The sequence below is a fragment of the Pleurodeles waltl genome, chromosome 10, assembly GCF_031143425.1.
Source record: "Pleurodeles waltl isolate 20211129_DDA chromosome 10, aPleWal1.hap1.20221129, whole genome shotgun sequence".
Taxonomy (NCBI): Eukaryota; Metazoa; Chordata; class Amphibia; order Caudata; family Salamandridae; genus Pleurodeles; species Pleurodeles waltl.
The window spans coordinates 915,272,594-915,289,684 of NC_090449.1; the positions used below are offsets into that span (position 1 = coordinate 915,272,594).

Consider the following 17,091-nt stretch of genomic DNA (forward strand, 5'->3'; position numbering starts at 1 on the left):
AATATTCTATTTTGTTGCAATCCATTTTGAGGGTAGTTTTAACATTGTTCACATGTACCAATCCGTTTTTGTGTGAAGTAAACTACAGCAGTGTGGTAGATTGACATCGATTTTTATTGTCTCCTAGTGCACAGACTGAACACTTACTACAGGAATAAAATGTTGTTGTCGTGTAAGCCAGTGACTTGTATCAGGTTTCAGAGTTTGTGGACTTACAGTTTCCCTGATAGTTCTTTGCCTGCAGTATTCAACAGGAGGTCTGTCAATAAGCAAAGCAGATTGGCCATATAGAGCCTTAAGAAGGTTGCACTGCTGATATAGGTTTATGTATATTTCATGGCTAATGTTATTATAAATAATGATAAATCCAACTGTTTCCTTATCTCTAGGTGTAGGATTCAAGCCTTTGTTACTGCTCTTACCCAATTTTCAGCAGCTCTTAAAACTGTGCCATTTTATCTCTTAGCATGTAAGTGGGTCTTGGGTGCTTGTAAATTTTGATTGTACTTATTATCATTAATACAGTTCCATCTCATACATACGATCTCTCCATAAGTTATAGCATCTTTGACACATTTCGAAAGTACGCTGTTATACGATTTTCTTATTACAGGTGCAATATGAGTTTAACACACACCAGCAATAAGAAATAATTGACAATATTTCATATTTGTATTACATTTTTCATCTTGTTATACCACCATTTGTTTATGATTACCTGTTGCATTACAAGCGAGTAATAGACTCCTTTTTTCTCCATGAGTTCACTGTGTGATCCTTGCTCGATAACAATTCCATTTTCAAATCCTGCAATTATGTCAGCTGTCTTCACTGTAGAAAGGCGATGAGCTATCAAAATTGTGGTGCGACCAGCCCTAGCCTTAAAAATAAAGGGAAAAAATATTATTTTCTATTAAAGTCATATGAAATGGAACATGGGATAGTCATAGTACATTAACTACTGGGGGGGGGTATTTATGCACCAGTGGGCAGTACAGCAAGTTGTTTGTTGTGAGGGAGGCCTTTTGTGGAGGAGCCCTGTACCCCACATCTTACAGACTGTTGTAGCAGCAGTCAATAGCTGCTGAAAATGTTCTTGCTGACTTGATGAGAATACGTTCAACACAATTAATGTTGAGAAGATGCTTTTTTCCAGTTAGCATTCTTTTTTGCTTTTACCTAAACAAACTTCAAAATAGGGAGATTATTTGTGAGAAACAACAAAGTTAAGACCCTGATATTCAAGGAGATGTCTGCCTGTGCATGGGGACCTATGTCTGCTTTCTCTGCCATGCCGCACATGACACACTAGGGCAGAGAGAATAAGTTATGAAAGGACAGTTCTAAATTGGATGGACCTCACAATGCAATAAAGGTGACAATCCTATAGGACCCTGTCTTTGGCTACTGGGGGGACAGCGAGAGGCTAACTGGTGGTCAAGTAGAAGCTCCCCATTTTAAATGAGTTAGCTTAATCATAAAGTTGACAGGACATGGAACCACTTATTTTGGGAAGATTTCTAGACCTTCAAGGTCTAATGAGCCCTTACATGTTCATGGTCTAAAGGTTAATAAATCACAGATATACTTACAATCAATGAACGTCTATCAATGTATATATATTTTGGTAAATGAATATTGTTGATTTTTATTCTTTTGCAACATTACAACTTTATTAAACTTCATATATATAAAGTTATTTAAGATACGTCTAGGAAAAGATGCATACATTGAAAGAATGCATACATGGAAATGTTTGTACATTACCACAACTGTTTGAAAAAGACTTAAGATTGAAGAATTCAAACATTCTCTTGCATAGTTCATGAAGAACATGTACTCGATAGGATGCACACAAGTGCAAAAAAGTTTTATTTCCGAAAACTAGATGAGATATAACTTATGCTTTGTTTATTTTGATAATTTACAAATAATGTAGGACCCGAGTCACAAGGGTAAATACACGTCAGGGAACCCCTGTGCACATAGATTTTTTTCCCAACATCTGCACATAACTCTCTACCAGACACAAATCAGCAATGTCTGCAGGAGATTTAGCCTTGTATTGGAAGACTAAGGCATATGTTTTTCTTTCCCTCTAATATGAGTGGACAGGGATCCCTACAGCTCACATTTGCCACTAAAGTTACTACTAGTAACTCACTATATTATTTTATGCTTTATTATGCTAAATGTAGTGCTACATATCATAAGCAGAGATCACTGCCTACACTATATAGAACAATAAACTTTAAAAAACAAAGAAATAGATATCTGAGCAAAATAAGACACAGGTGAAATTCATCTTAAACTTGTGCTGCAAGTTTGTGCTTTTGGGAGAAACAATGTGTAAATGATGTGTTGGTGGAGGTGAATGCACTAGAGTTAAATGTGAGATAAGTCAAGCATTTTTTTTAAATGAATTGACATTTCAAATGTTCTAAGTGTTTACATCGGTTATATTTTCATCTTCACAATGTGGTATTTATGGAAGACTGTAGCCATTGTTTGATTACTTGCAATTTTATGAGTTTTGTGTATGTGTCTGCAGTTACTAAAGTTATATGGCCATTTATCTTTAATTTATAGTATAATCTTTATGAGGGCAGTAACATTCCATACCTCCACTGATTATTGAGAGATTCTATTTAAGTACCTGTGAGTGGCCATGCATGGTATTTGATTTACTCTGAAGATTGGCAGGAGTAGGTTTTACCTGGACATACTGCTGGACCAGATGTGGTGTAATGTTTGTGATTTACAGCTGATGTATACTTTTACAGGCGTATAATTACATATACACCTGTTTTATGTTTCTCCTCCACATTCTGGTTGAAATTCCCTATTCCCTCTTGCCACAGTCCTACTTACATCTACAATGTATGACTAAATGCTCCTAGTTCTACACACTGTCAGTGAAGCACCACTCACAGGACAGATAGAACAAGTGTAAGTGTAAGTGTACACCTGCTCCCTTAACTACGTGAATTGCATTTGAGTAAAACCAGCATTACAAAGATACAACCCTAAACACTGATAAATGCCTTTGTGAATTACACCCATAAAATGAGATTCTAATTAACAGGAAAAGTTTAAATTTCTGGTTTGGTGTGAAGAAAACTTTCTGCTTACAGAAAGGCAAAAGTTAGGACTGTAGTCAAACAGGATTCAGTGGTGGTACATTGCCTACACTGAAGCAGCGACCTGGTTGCTTAATGTAAATCTAGGATGCTTTACCTTCTCTTGTGTGTAGTGTCAATTATGGCACTGCAGTATCAACTCTGCATGCCTTTTGCACAAAGACATTCTTAAAAATGAAACACAAATTTGATGGGTGGAATGCTCAAACTAATCTCAACCACTTGAGCCACATCACAGTCCATTTTTTTCCCCTGCCATGACACCTCAGATTAGACCCAGTCATATGCAAATCAATTTTGGCCCAGCTCAAATTGGAACAGTCCAGCCTAAACTGGCAAGCCAGGCTGTCTCTGAACTAGAACACAAGCAACCCAAGACTGTTTTGCATAAGGCAGGTGTCTCTCTAGAATTGCACAGTGAGTAAACAATTATGGTTTGTAAGCATTGCTTCGATCACCTTGCTGTTTTTGCAATCGATGACCTAAGTGTGACAGATATGCCCAGATGTGGGTCTGTGATTACTGTGCCATAGAACTCCAGTTAAATAGGTTGAAATAGGTCTGGGTTTGTCTGTTTGCTTATCTGGAGGGAACCTGGCCTGAGAGTTTGCTTGGACTGTTACTTTCGGAGCAGGATCAAGGCTGATTTAAATAATATGAATCTCTCTTTAGAACAACATAGTGGGTGAAAACCACTGGGCTGGTATACAGCCCAGAGTGATTTACTGTGGCTGCAATTAATTCAAGCGTGTCTTCCACCACCTTGTTGTTCTTACAATAATGGACCAATTTGCAGAAACTTTATACTGGTCAAGACAGTGTAAACTGATTTTCTCCAATTATTACTGTTTACAGATCGAAAAATGGATAAAGTATTTCTAAGGTGGAGGGCAAGTTGAAAGTGAATCTAGCCCTTATTGCTAGACACTGGAAAGATAAAGGTGAGCACCCCCGGTTATAACATGCTGAACTCTTCCAAAGAAAACATAAGGGAGAGGCAGGTTGATAAATATATGAAATGACCTTGAGGAAAGACTGGGCTGATTGCAGAAGCCCCCTCACTTTGTGCCATCCTTTTTCACTCATACTGTGGTTTCCTGACACTGATTGTGCCCTGTGCACTGCTAAACAGTCCCAAGGCCTGTGCTCTGAGTAAAATGGTATATGCAAATTATGCTAATTACAATTGGCTGTACCAAAATACCTATAAGTCCCTAGTATGTGGTAGTGCATGTAGGTTTAAGGGCCCCAGCATAGGTAGTACACCCATAGATGCACTGCTGTGGTGCCCAGTGTTATTTTAAAAGCAGGTCTGTCTAGCTGGCTGCTTTTAAGTTAAAGTTAAGACCAAATTCGACTTTGGAATTAAAAGTACTTCCAAAGTCCTAGGCTACATCATTTTTACATATATGTTACCCCTAAGGTATGGCCTAAGTGCCCCCAGGGTTGGGTGCAGCGTAATTATAAGCAGGGACTTTATAAAATATGTTTTCTAGGCCCTGGTGAGGGAAAAATAGGCAAATTCATTTCCCCCATTTTAGTGAATGGACTCCATAGGCTAATATTAAAAGACTTTATTTTAAACTAATAAAGTCTTATTTTCCATAGGAAGGAGCTAAATATTGCAAGTTTGGTATCAAAATAAAAGTTATAATAACAAAAACAACTTGGCACCGTTGAAGTTGAATGTGGACATATAAAAGAGTTTTAGAACTCCTGCTGAGAAGTTACAAACTTCAGCCCTCTAGTGCTCTTCTCAGATTGGTCAGCTTCTGGCAGCCTGAGCCAGGCTGCCTTGATGAGGTGTGTAGTGGCCTGGGTTGAAACAAAGGAAGCATCTGGTGGGAGGAGATTTGCCTCAGCAGATGGTACGACAGGATGGGGGAGAGAATCCAAACTGGACTTCAAAGGAGGAAAGGACATGTGGGACAGCAACACAACCTCCCCCATTTCCTGAGGCCCTTCGTGCCCTAAGGTAACTATAACTCACACCCATACCATACACTGTTAATTGCCCCAAAAATTACAGCACTCATGACATCTTTGATATAACATCATTGATAATATCAGTGTAATATTTGCAGTAAAAGTTTTGACAAACATACTGTGCATGGTGGGTGTGCAAGTTATAGCTACCATTGGGCATGAGTTATAGTCATTTGAGATAACTCTTACGATAACTAGTGAATTTCTATGGTTTGGTACATTTAAAATGTGAGCCTAATTATAACATCCCTGTAACCTTTGGTTTTTAAAAGGGAAAAAAATATATAAATATATATATATATATATATATATATGTATATATATATATATATATATATATATATATATACATTCACTGAAAAAAACAAAGGTTACAAGGACATTATAGATAGGTTCTGAATTTACTCGTACAAAACGATAGAAATTCAGCAGTTATATTTAGAGTTCTTTCAAGTACCAGAAGTCACGCCCTAAGGTAACTTTGACTCGCGCATTTGCCATGTACAGTTGTCTCATCAATAAGTTTATTGCAAATGTTGCATTGAGAGTATGAAAGATGACATAGAATATGTCATCAATGATATATAATATGTAGAGTAATTAGCTGACCCATCTTTCTCCTGAGCAGACAGGAGCTCAGGAAGAGGCTCACTGGTTTCCTCCACCCCATCATCTGTTACTAGGAGAATTGTCACTTCAGACCTCTCAAAGTGAGGTTTGAGGCAGTTTACATGCAGGACCCTTAAAGTGTTCCTTGGAGTCTGCAAGTTCACCAGATAGGTGGCGTCACTCTTGCACTCCATCACCTCAAGAGGATCAGTCCATTTATCTTGAAGAGCACAAGGCTCCACTGGGGCCATGACCCACACTTGCTGGACAGTCTGAAACTCAACCAGAGTGGCATTCTGGTCATACCAGCATTTAGGGGGTCATTCTGACCCCCGCGGGCGGCGGGAGCCGCCATATGGCCGCTCCGCGGTCGAAAGACCGCAAAGGCCATTCTGGCTTTCCCGCTGGGCAGGCGGGCGACCGCCAGAAGGCCGACCGCCAGCCCAGCGGGAAACCCCTCCCCACGAGGAAGCCGGCTCCGAATGGAGCCGGCGGAGTGGGTATGTGCGACGGGTGCAGTGGCACCCGTCGCGTATTTCAGTGTCTGCAAAGCAGACACTGAAATCCAAAGTGGGGCCCTCTTACGGGGGCCCCACGACACCCCTCACCACCATCCTGTTCCTGGCGGTCGGAGCCGCCAGGAACAGGATGGCGGTGAGGGGGTCGGAATCCCCCATGGCGGCGCAGCAAGCTGCGCCGCCATGGGGGATTTCCAGGGCAGCGGAAAACCGGCGGGAGACCGCCGGTTTTCCTGGTCTGACCGCGGCCAAACCGCCGCGGTCAGAATGCCCTGCGGGGCACCGTCCGCCTGGAGGGAGCCGCCATATGGCCGCTCCGCGGTCGAAAGACCGCGGAGGCCATTCTGGCTTTCCCGCTGGGCTGGCGGGCGACCGCCAGAAGGCAGCCCGCCAGCCCAGCGGGAAACCCCTCCCCACGAGGAAGCCGGCTCCGAATGGAGCCTGCGGAGTGGGTATGTGCGACGGGTGCAGTGGCACCCGTCGCGTATTTCAGTGTCTGCAAAGCAGACACTGAAATACAAAGTGGGGCCCTCTTACGGGGGCCCCTGCAGTGCCCATGCCATTGGCATGGGCACTGCAGGGGCCCCCAGGGGCCCCATGACACCCCTCACCGCCATCCTGTTCCTGGCGGTCGAAGCCGCCAGGAACAGGATGGCGGTGAGGGGGTCGGAATCCCCCATGGCAGCGCAGCAAGCTGCGCCGCCATGGGGGATTCCCAGGGCAGCGGAAAACCGGCGGGAGACCGCCGGTTTTCCTGGTCTGACCGCGGCCAAACCGCCGCGGTCAAAATGCCCTGCGGGGCACTGCCAGCCTGTTGGCGGTGCTCCCGCATCCCCGGCCCCGGCGGTCCTTGACCGCCGGGGTCGGAATGACCCCCTTAATGTCCTCCTGGCTTGCTTCCAGGTTCTCCTGAGCAAGCTTCTTGAAGCAGGCTGCCTGCTTCCTAAAAGCCAGCATGTAGCTGAATACATCTTGGGGGGCTTACAGGAGGCCTTCTCCAAGCCTTCCCTACCCAGACTCATAGGTCCTCTTACAGGGTGTCCACACAATAATCCAAAGGGGCTAAAACCAAGTCCCTTTTGTGGCACCTCCTTGTAAACAGAATGCATGGCAAGAGGGCGTCCACTTATGCCTCAAGGGCTTTTACAGGCCCATGATGCAGCCTTTCTGGGCGCAGTTGAATCTCTCAACCAGACCATTTTCTTGGCGGTGGTAAGGAGTGGTGAACATGTATGTCACACCACATTCCTTCCACAGAGACTTCATATCAGTAGATATGAAGTTGGTACCCCTGTGAGACACCACCTCTTTGAGGAACCCCATGTGGGTAAAAACTGCCATCAATGCCTGGCTCACCACAGGGGCTTTGATTGATCTAAGAGGTATATCTTCTGGGTACTGGGTGGCATGGTCCACCAAGACTAGGATAAACCTGTTGCCCATGGCTGTCTTGGGCTCCAGAGGTCCACAATGTCAATATCCATACTTTCAAAGGGGGTGCTGACTACAGGAAAAGGTTGGAGGGGAGGCGCACATTTCCCCCACTCTTGCCACTTGCCTGACAAGTTTGACACAACCTACAGTGTGCATCAGAGTGCCTGAGCATTTGAGCCAGTAAAAGTGGGTGACTAGCCTCTCAAAGGTCTTGTCCTGCCCCAAATGACCAGCTAAAGGCACATCATGAGCCAAACCCAGTAGGAAGGCTCTGAAGCACTGAGGTACCACCACCAGACATGCTACCCCAGGTTCATCAACCTTAGGATCACTATATAGGAGGCCATCCTCCCAATAAATTAAATGTGACCCAGGCTCCTTGCCAGATGCCTGGTCTGCAACCTGCTGCAGCAAACCCTCTAGAGTAGGGCATGTTTTATGTGCCTCACAGAATGCCTCCTTGGTGGGCCCCCCTTCCTGCTGCCACTGAGTCAACTAGGGCACCTCCACCAGTTCAGCGACCTGCTTACCTGTAGCATCCAGGGCTTTCCCCTCAGGTTCTGCCTCCTCACAGACTGTGGGAACTTCTGGGGTCGGTTTTGCATGCCCTTTGTCCTACCTCATCTTGGCAGGCACCTGGGGCACTGTTCGGGCTTCAGGGCCTGCTGATCAACCTGATGAGCTGCCCTTGACCAGGAGGTCACACATGCCCACCTTGGCAGACCCAACATCTCCAAGTGTGACCTGTGTTCCACATACTTCCAAGGGGAATCCTCCAGGACATTGCCAAGCAGACAATCAACAGGCATGGTTGGACTTATGGCTACCTTCAAGGAACCTGAGACCCCCCCCCCAAAGGGAATCCGCGCCACTTTGCACAAGCACTCAGAGGTTTCTACCACAACTACTTGGTGAGTGCATGGGGAGCTACCTGCTCTTCAGATACCAGTTGACGTCTCACAGTTGTCACACTGGCTCCTATGTCTCTCAGAAGCTCTATCCTCTGTCCATTGATGGTCACCCACTGCCTGTATTTCTTAGTGTTCTCAGGCACGAGGGTCTGCTGGACCATCTCACTGTCCCCTAGTGAGACAAGGTTAATCTCAGCTGGCTTCCACCCACCTGGAACCAACTCCACCCCAAGAGCTACACTGGCCAAAGCCTGTGACTGAGCACAGTGGGTGCCTGTGTTCCCTTTGGACATTTGGGATCCCCCCTCATGTAACCCACCTGATCACATGCATAGCACTTGCAGGGACCCCTCTCTGCAGGTTTCTCTGTAGAGACCCATGGTTTCTTTTCAACATTCTCCCTCTTGTAATCCTTCACTAAGTCCTTTGAAATGTGTACCCTCCTCCTTTCAGGCTGCACTGAGGTACTGCTGTCACCATCTCTGCTGGACTGGTTCCTTTGATCCAGCTCTCTTAAACTCAACTCATGAACCAAAAACATATTTTTCCCTTTTATAGCCAACCTTCTCTCTTCCGTCTCCATTTTAAGTTTCTCTAACGCCAACTGGTGCACCCTCTCTGCTTTTCTGTCCTAAATCTCCTCAGGGATTCAGACCTTTGGATGACACACTGCTACCTGCCCTGGAGACCCTCCCCCAGGCAGAACAGAGTTAGCCACTTCCATCAGGATTGCGTTACACCTCCTCACCCTCATTCTCCTCTGTGTGCCCCTTAGCCTCCTTGGCTGCTACCCAGGCCCTTAATGCCTTTCACAGCTCCTCCTTCCTGATTGGGCAGGCAAAATCCTTACCAAACTATTTCAGCTGAGCCACTCAACACCAGCTTTTGTAGCCACAGCTGGTGCATCCCCAGATTGAGACATTTTGGTGAGTTCACTCAAAAAATGCAAAGTTCAAAAAAACAGTTCAGAGACTTCCCAAGAAAAGTTCAAATCGAAATATGGAAGCTGAAAAATCCAAAAAGAGAACAAGCAAAACAAGTGGTATGTGGTCACGTAGTGGTCTGCACTGAAAACAGTAGTGTACACTTAATAACTGTACAAATATAAGTTCTATCCTCTCTGGTTCTTGAGATGAAGGGCCCAGTGCAGCGGTCCTTGAGACGGCGGTGCCCAGCGGCGCGGTGCTTGAGATGAAGGGCCCAGTGCAGCAGTGCTTGAGATGAAGGGCCCAGCGGAGCGGTGCTTGAGATGAGGGGCCCAGTGGAGCAGTGCTTGAGACGGCGGTGCCCAGCGGAGCGGTGCTTGAGATGAAGGGCCCAGTGCAGTGGTGCTTGAGATGAAGGGCCCAGTTCAGCGGTTCTTGAGACGGCGGTGCCCAGCGGAGTGGTGCTTGAGATGAAGGGCCCAGTTCAGCGGTGCTTGAGATGAAGGGCCCAGTGCAGCGGTGCTTGAGATGAAGGGCCCAGTTCAGCGGTGGTTGAGATGAAGGGCCCAGTGGAGCGGTGCTTGAGACGGTGGTGCCCAGCGGAGCGGTGCTTGAGATGAAGGGCCCAGTGCAGCGGTGCTTGAGACGGCGGTGCCCAGCAGAGCGGTGCTTGAGATGAAGGGCCCAGTGCAGCGGTGCTTGAGACGGCGGTGCCCAGCGGAGTGGTGCTTGAGATGAAGGGCCCAGTTCAGCGGTGCTTGTCCTGTTCAGCGGTGCTTGCCTTGGCGGTCCTTGCCCTGTTCAGCAGTCCTTGCCCTGTTCAGCGGTGCTTGCCCTGTTCAGCGGTGCTTGCCTTGGCGGTCCTTGCCCTGTTCAGCGGTGCTTGCCTTGGCAGTCTTTGCCATGTTCAGCAGTCCTTACCCTGTTGCGCTTTGGGGCGTTTCCTGTCGCAGGTGCTAGGCCTACCCACATAAGTGAGGTATCATTTTTATCGGGAGACTTGGGGAAACATAGATTAGCAAAACAAGTGTTATTGCCCCTTGTCTTTCTCTACATTTTTTCCTTCCAAATTTAGGAGAGTGTGTAAAAAAGACATCTATTTGAGAAATGCCCTGTAATTCACATGCTAGTATGGTCACCCCGGAATTCAGAGATGTGCAAATAACCACTGCTCCTCAACACCTTATCTTGTGCCCTTTTTGGAAATACAAAGGTTTTCTTGATAGCAATTTTTTACTCTTCATATTTCAGCAAATAAATTGCTGTATACCCGGTATAGAATGAAAACGCACTGCAGGGTGCAGCTCATTTATTGGCTCTGGGTTCCTTGGGTTCTTGATGAACCTACAAGCCCTATATATCCCCGCAACCAGAGGAGTCCAGCAGACATAACGGTACATTGCTTTCGATAATCTGACATTGCAGGGAAAAGTTACAGAGTAAAACGTAGAGAAACATTTATGTTTTTTTCACCTCAATTTCAATATTTTTCTTATTCGGTTGTTATTTTCTGTAGGAAACCCTTGTAGGATCTACACAAATGACCCCTTGCTGAATTCAGAATTCTGTCTACTTTTTAGAAACGTTTAGGTTATTGGGATCCAGCATTAGTTTCATGCCCATTTCTGTCACTGACTGGAAGGAGGCTGAAAGCACCAAAAATTGCAAAAATGGGGTATGTCCCAGTAAAATGCCAAAATTGTGTTGAAAAATTGGGTTTTCTGATTCAAGTCTGCCTGTTCCTGAAAGCTGGGAAGCTGCTGAGTTTAGCACCGCAAACTCTTTGTTGATGCCATTTTCAGGGGAAAAACCACAAGCCTTCTTCTGCAGCCACTTTTTCAATTTTTATTTTTTTTAAACGACATTTTCCCTGTATTTTGGCCAATTTTTTGGCCTCCTTCAGGGGAACCCACAAAGTCTGGGTACCTCTAGAATCCCTAGGATGTTGGAAAAAAAGGACGCAAATTTGGCTTGGTTAGCTTATGTGGACAAAAGTTTATGAGGGCCTAAGCGCAAACTGCCCCAAATAGGCAAAAAAAGGCCTGGCACAGGAGGGGGAAAAGGCCTGGCAGCGAAGGGGTTAAAAGAAGGAAAGCCCAGGTTCTACCTCACATGGGCCAGAATATCCCCATTCTCGTCAAGGGAAACATACTTCCCTACCGATGAAGTAGATGGAGCCTCCAAATACGAGGCTGAAGAATCATTGTCTGCTACCACAGTCTTAGGCTTGGCTGGTCTTCTGGGCTTCACAGGGAGAGCCTGAAGAGGTCTTGTGACTGCTACCTCAATCATGTCTTGCACTTCTTCTCTAGACATGAGAGGCATACTTCCCCCTACTGGACTCTGAGCATCCCGAGTCCTCTTGGGAAGGAAAGGAACATCCCCTACTCCAAGGTGGAAGTAGTTGACAGCGCATGCTTCCGCTTGCTAGCTCTCTTCCCTTCCATCATCAATCTTAAATGCCCCACAACCCATGAGGGCTCCTTAAATAAGGGAAACAAAGACCATGCTGAATCAAAGGGGAAATGCAGCAGAGACATACCAGGAAACAATCACAGCCATAGATTTTCCTCCAATATTGAAAAGAAAAATGGGCTTACACCTACTCCTATCGTTTTACAAAAAAATGCCTCCGAAAATGCATCCTGCAAAGCGGAGGAACTGACCCGGACGTTTACCACAGCTGGCCCGCCCGACTCCTCTGCGGCCTCTGTCAATCACATTCCTCCACCAGCCACACTGCCAAATACAGAACGTAGCCAAGCCGGGAGACCGCCACTCAGAGCTGCGTACCCACCCAAGATCCCACCATTCAGTCTCCCAGGCCCTGCTGTGAAGGAAGAAAGAAGGTAAGTCTCCTGGGGGACAAATAAGAACAGGATGTAGAGTGAGTGTTTTATTTAGGAAAGGAGGGGTCAATTGAAGGCAAGGGAGCGTCATTCATTAAGCAGGAAGGCGAAGGAGGGACGAGAAGTAATGTGGTTTATTAGTAATGACATGCCTATTGTCTACTCCCTCATGTGAGTAATACAATATATTTAATTTATGCTTTGCGTGTCACATTAAAGAAATGCAATACCGAACTCCTATTCAACTCTGTAGTCTCTGATTTAAATCCACTTTATGGTAATATATGTGATCAAATGGAACTTTACCTTATCCAGAGCTTCTTGCACTATAGCTTCACTCTGAGTGTCCAAAGCAGATGTTGCTTCATCCAGCAGGAGAATCTTCGGGTTCCTTACTAGGGCTCGGGCAATAGCAATCCTCTGCTTTTGCCCTCCGCTCAGCTGGGCTCCTTTTGCCCCCACTACTGTATTAAATTTCTTAAAGAAAGGCAAAGAATGTTTGTCTGAGCTTCATTTGTTACTCTTTGGTTGATCATTATGTCAATTTACACAATTACATAAAAAACTACTTATCACAGAAATGTGCTGCAAATTAACTGACAACACAAAAACAATGGTATACATAAGTGTTGTGAGATAGGAATATTTTTTAAACTACACACAACTTTACGGCATTGTTGTCAGCAGAAAGAAAAAGATATGCAGTGTAATCATACACATTAATATTGAAAGTGCACAGACACACATTTGAGAATGTGTCGGGTCATAGTGAAAAGCAATATGCAAAATTTGCAATAGCAAAACAGGCCAGGTAATCCAATTTACTTGCCCCTCCTCCATAAAGTCAGTCCATGTTAAGTTGTAAATTACTGCAGTTTAAGAGCATATTGTTATCTAAGGCATCATTCAGAAATACAACACCTGATACTTCAGATGAGTTCTCCTGACCTGCTGACCTGTATATTGCCACAAAAGAACTTTGGTTAACTTGCCATGTTCTTAAGAGCAGTAGTTTCCACCTGGGCAGGCAGCCCTGAGGTTCTCTTAATATCGGTATTATGAGCCAGCTGCTTATTTTTCTGTGGTGAGTTCCTCCCATTGGATGTTCTCATTGACTACCATGATGATTTGAATTAAGTTGACAATCACAGCACTTGTATTTTTTGCTTTCAGAAAGATGCACTTATGTTGTTGAATAAGATCTGACTAATATCTACAGGCAGATAGGTGAACTGCTGCATATGTTCAGTGACGACCAGAAAACATTTACGAGTATAAATGGTATGCTTTATAAACTGTTGAAAATTAATAATTGAAAAATAACACAATTTATCATCATTAAACCAATAATTATACTTACAAATGTTAAAAGCATTTTTTGATTTGCTAATATCTTTGGCGCTGTTTGATGAATCTTCACAACATTTTCAAAACAAGTGTACCAGTCAATTCAGCTGCAGTCCAGAAATGTTTTGGGTGATTTATCAAGCGGGTCGAGAAAACAGTGGGGGGTCCCAAAACATGTTTTCCCCATGGACTTCACTATAGAGATTTTATACACAACTACAGTTCAAACTGCTGAACGGAATTACACCAAATTTGGCAGAAAGCAAGATCTTTGTCCACATAGATTTTTTTTTGTAATTTGGTGTAAATCTGTTCAGTAGTTTTGGGGTTATTAAAGAAAAAAGATTTAAACATATTTAGAGAATCAGATCCACCACTGTTGATTTGTGGTGGATCTGCAGATCCACATCCCGGCAGCAATGGCATGATTGGCTGCCACCACTTCAACCAAGAAGTGGTGGCAGCCATCTTCTGCCAAGTTTGAAAAAAAGGATAAAAAACACAAGGGAGCAGGGTAGGAATACCCTCATCCACTAAGCTTGGTGGTGCGATCCCACAGAGACCCCGCCTGGGGCCAAAAACATTTTAAATTAATTTTGCCATTAATTCACAGAGGATCCCTATACCACCAGGGGGGATCAATCATATAGATTTGGGGGAGGGGACGCGTGTTGCCCCACACCCCAGACCAGTTTTTTAGAACCTAGGACTCCATCCCTCATAGCCTGGCCACATAATAAAGGGAGTGGCATGCAGCACCGCTCCATGAGCTGAATCTAGCCTCCAGCGTCCCAATCCCCTACCAGTGGATCAGTCATATTTAAAAAGGGGGAGGGGGTATGTAGACCACCTCCCTGCGCTGATTTCTGCCTTGTGGAGAATATCCCCTGAGACCCAGCCACAATTGCAAAGGGGAGTGGGGCCATGTGGCCCAACTTCCTGAGCCAAATATAGCCCTAGGGACCCTTTCACCCAGGGCCGGCTTAGGCTATGTCCAGGGGAGCCCACCCCCAGGACATAGTGGTTTCCCTACCCACTCTGGTGCTGTGAGGGAAACCAATGTTCGCTCTACCTCAGTGGAGCAATTTTAAAACTTCCACCAAGCGGGAGCAAACACTAAGGCCCTCATTACGAGTGTGGCAGTCTTAAGACCGCCATCCTTGCAGCAGCGGACGGACCTCCGTCAAAGTGGCGGTCCGACCTCCACATTACAACGGTGGTGAAAGCGCCATAGCCGGACCGCCAGCACTGCCACTTTTAGGCCGCCTGCCAGCCTTGCAGTGCTGGCAGTCTTAATCTGCCAGGGCATCACTGCAAGCAGCACTGCCCTAGGGATTATGACTTCCGTATCTGCCAGATTTTGCATGGCGGTTCCACAGCCATGCAAAAGCTGGCGGAGACGGGGTGCTCGAGCCCCCTTGGGGGCCCATGCACCGCCCGTGCACTTGGCATGGGCAGTGCAGAGGCCCCTAGGGAGAGCCCCATTGTTCTTTTCAATGCCTGGTTTACAGGCAGTGAAAAGCACAAAGGGTGCTATCGCACCTGACGCACTGCAACATTGCCGAGCCGGTGTCAATGTTGTGGTGAGTTTCCTGCTGGCCCAATGGGAAACTCATTAAAGGGCCTGCGGGTGGTAGACCGGAGTGGCGGTCTTCTGACCCAAACAGTTTGGCGGGCAGCCTCCGCCACCCGCCAAACTTTAAATGAGTCCCTAAGTCTGCACACAGTGGGAAGGAGCATAAAAAATGCTCCTACTCGCTGGGAGCAGACTTTTCATCTGTTTCCCTACCCAAATTGAAGCAGACAGGGAAACAGATGAAAAGATTGCCCCTGCATTTGTAGCTGCTCCTTATGGGCAGGGGGAATGCCAGCTCCCATTAGAGGTGGGGAGATGGTTGGAGCTGCAGGGACCTTAGCTCTCCCCACAGCCCCAACCATGGTATAGTCAATGCCCGGGATGGGCAACCTGGCACCCCTCCTTTGTTGGCTCAGCTATGGGGCATGGGGTGCCTAAGCAACAAATCAGCCCAGGAAGTGGGCATGTTGCCACCAGGGCCCAAATAAGCCCAGGAAGGGGGCCGCATGCCACTCTACCACTTCATTTTAAGAGGCCATGCCCTGGGGGATGGGGCCTTTGCACCCAAAATTGGTGCTGGGAGGTGGGACACATGCCCCTTCCCCAAAATAATGCACAGGGCCCCAGGGATACGGTTCCCAGGGCCAATATCAGCCCACGGAGGGGATCACACTCCTCCCTCCACAAGAAAAAGTGCCATATCAAAGTTAATGGCATCACCAAGGGCCAAAATCAGCCATTTGGGCACAAGTTATAGTTTTCTTAGGGCACAAGTTATAGTTACTTGAGAAAATTATAACTAGATCTACAGAATTTCTATGATTTGGTGTGTATAAAATGTAAACCTAACTAACTATAACATCCCTGTAACTTTTGTATTTTAATGAACTTCTAAGTTTTTTTAAGTTCTATTTCCTAACTGTAATGTCCCTGCAAACTTAGTTTTTTTATTGAATATGTATATCCATCTATACATACATATATATAGGTTGCCAGTAGGTGGTTATAGCTAGGACCATTTTGTTCCATAGACAGAGGGTTTTTTATTTGCCGATAAGTTTCAGGGTGATCTGTCAAGTGAGCGCCAAGAAAAGTGGGAGGTCCCAAAATACTTTTTCCCCATTTTATGTCAATGGGATTTCTCACATTTTTGAACATGACTACAGCCTGAACCGTTGAACTGTTGAACGAAATTACACCAAATTTGGAACAAAGCTAGTTCTTGTTCCAGAAAACAGTCTTTCTGTGATTTGGTATAAATCCCTCCAGTAGTTTTAGAAAGAGTTTTTAAAAAGATATATATAGGGACATGGATCCTCTGTGGATCTACCTGTCCCCATACTGATATCTGATTGACTGCCGATATTTCAGCCAAGAAGTGTTGGCAGTCATCTTGGTCTCCGAAAAAAAAGTAACAAAAAAAAAGAAAAGGGCTCAGGGAAGGGACACTGTCAGCTGTGGGGATGGGGACCCAGAGGGACCCAACCAGGGCTAAAAATATATATTTTTTAAGTGTCGGAAAAATCTGCAGATCCGGATCCACAGATTTTTCTGATGTTGAAAAAAAATCTGGCTTTTTCACACCCTTTTCTTTTACTGAAGCCAGGGATCGCCACCTACTGGGGGCAACTTTCAGTAATAGGCTGGGGCTGCACCCCCACCCACAGCCCTGGGCCCACCACCTACCTGGGGCTAAAGACATTTTCCGTGTGAGGGCCAAATGGCCCCCCACATCCCTTGGGACCACCACTTCCCCGGGGCAAAAATAAAATGATGAGGGGTGTCTGTTTTGGAC

At 45.6% G+C, this 17,091-nt stretch overlaps 1 protein-coding gene across 3 annotated transcripts in view; it reads right to left on the reverse strand.

Annotated features, from left to right (window-relative positions):
- Positions 1 to 17,091, reverse strand: part of LOC138262023 (ATP-dependent translocase ABCB1-like) — a 935,493-nt gene that overhangs the window by 493,545 nt on the left and 424,857 nt on the right. For all 3 annotated transcript variants that reach the window (XM_069211682.1, XM_069211683.1, XM_069211684.1), the window contains 2 exons: positions 12,680 to 12,850; positions 719 to 880 (listed from right to left, as the gene is read on the reverse strand). In XM_069211682.1, coding sequence (XP_069067783.1) covers positions 719 to 880; positions 12,680 to 12,850 — 333 coding nt within the window. The remainder of the gene's footprint in view (positions 1 to 718; positions 881 to 12,679; positions 12,851 to 17,091) is intronic.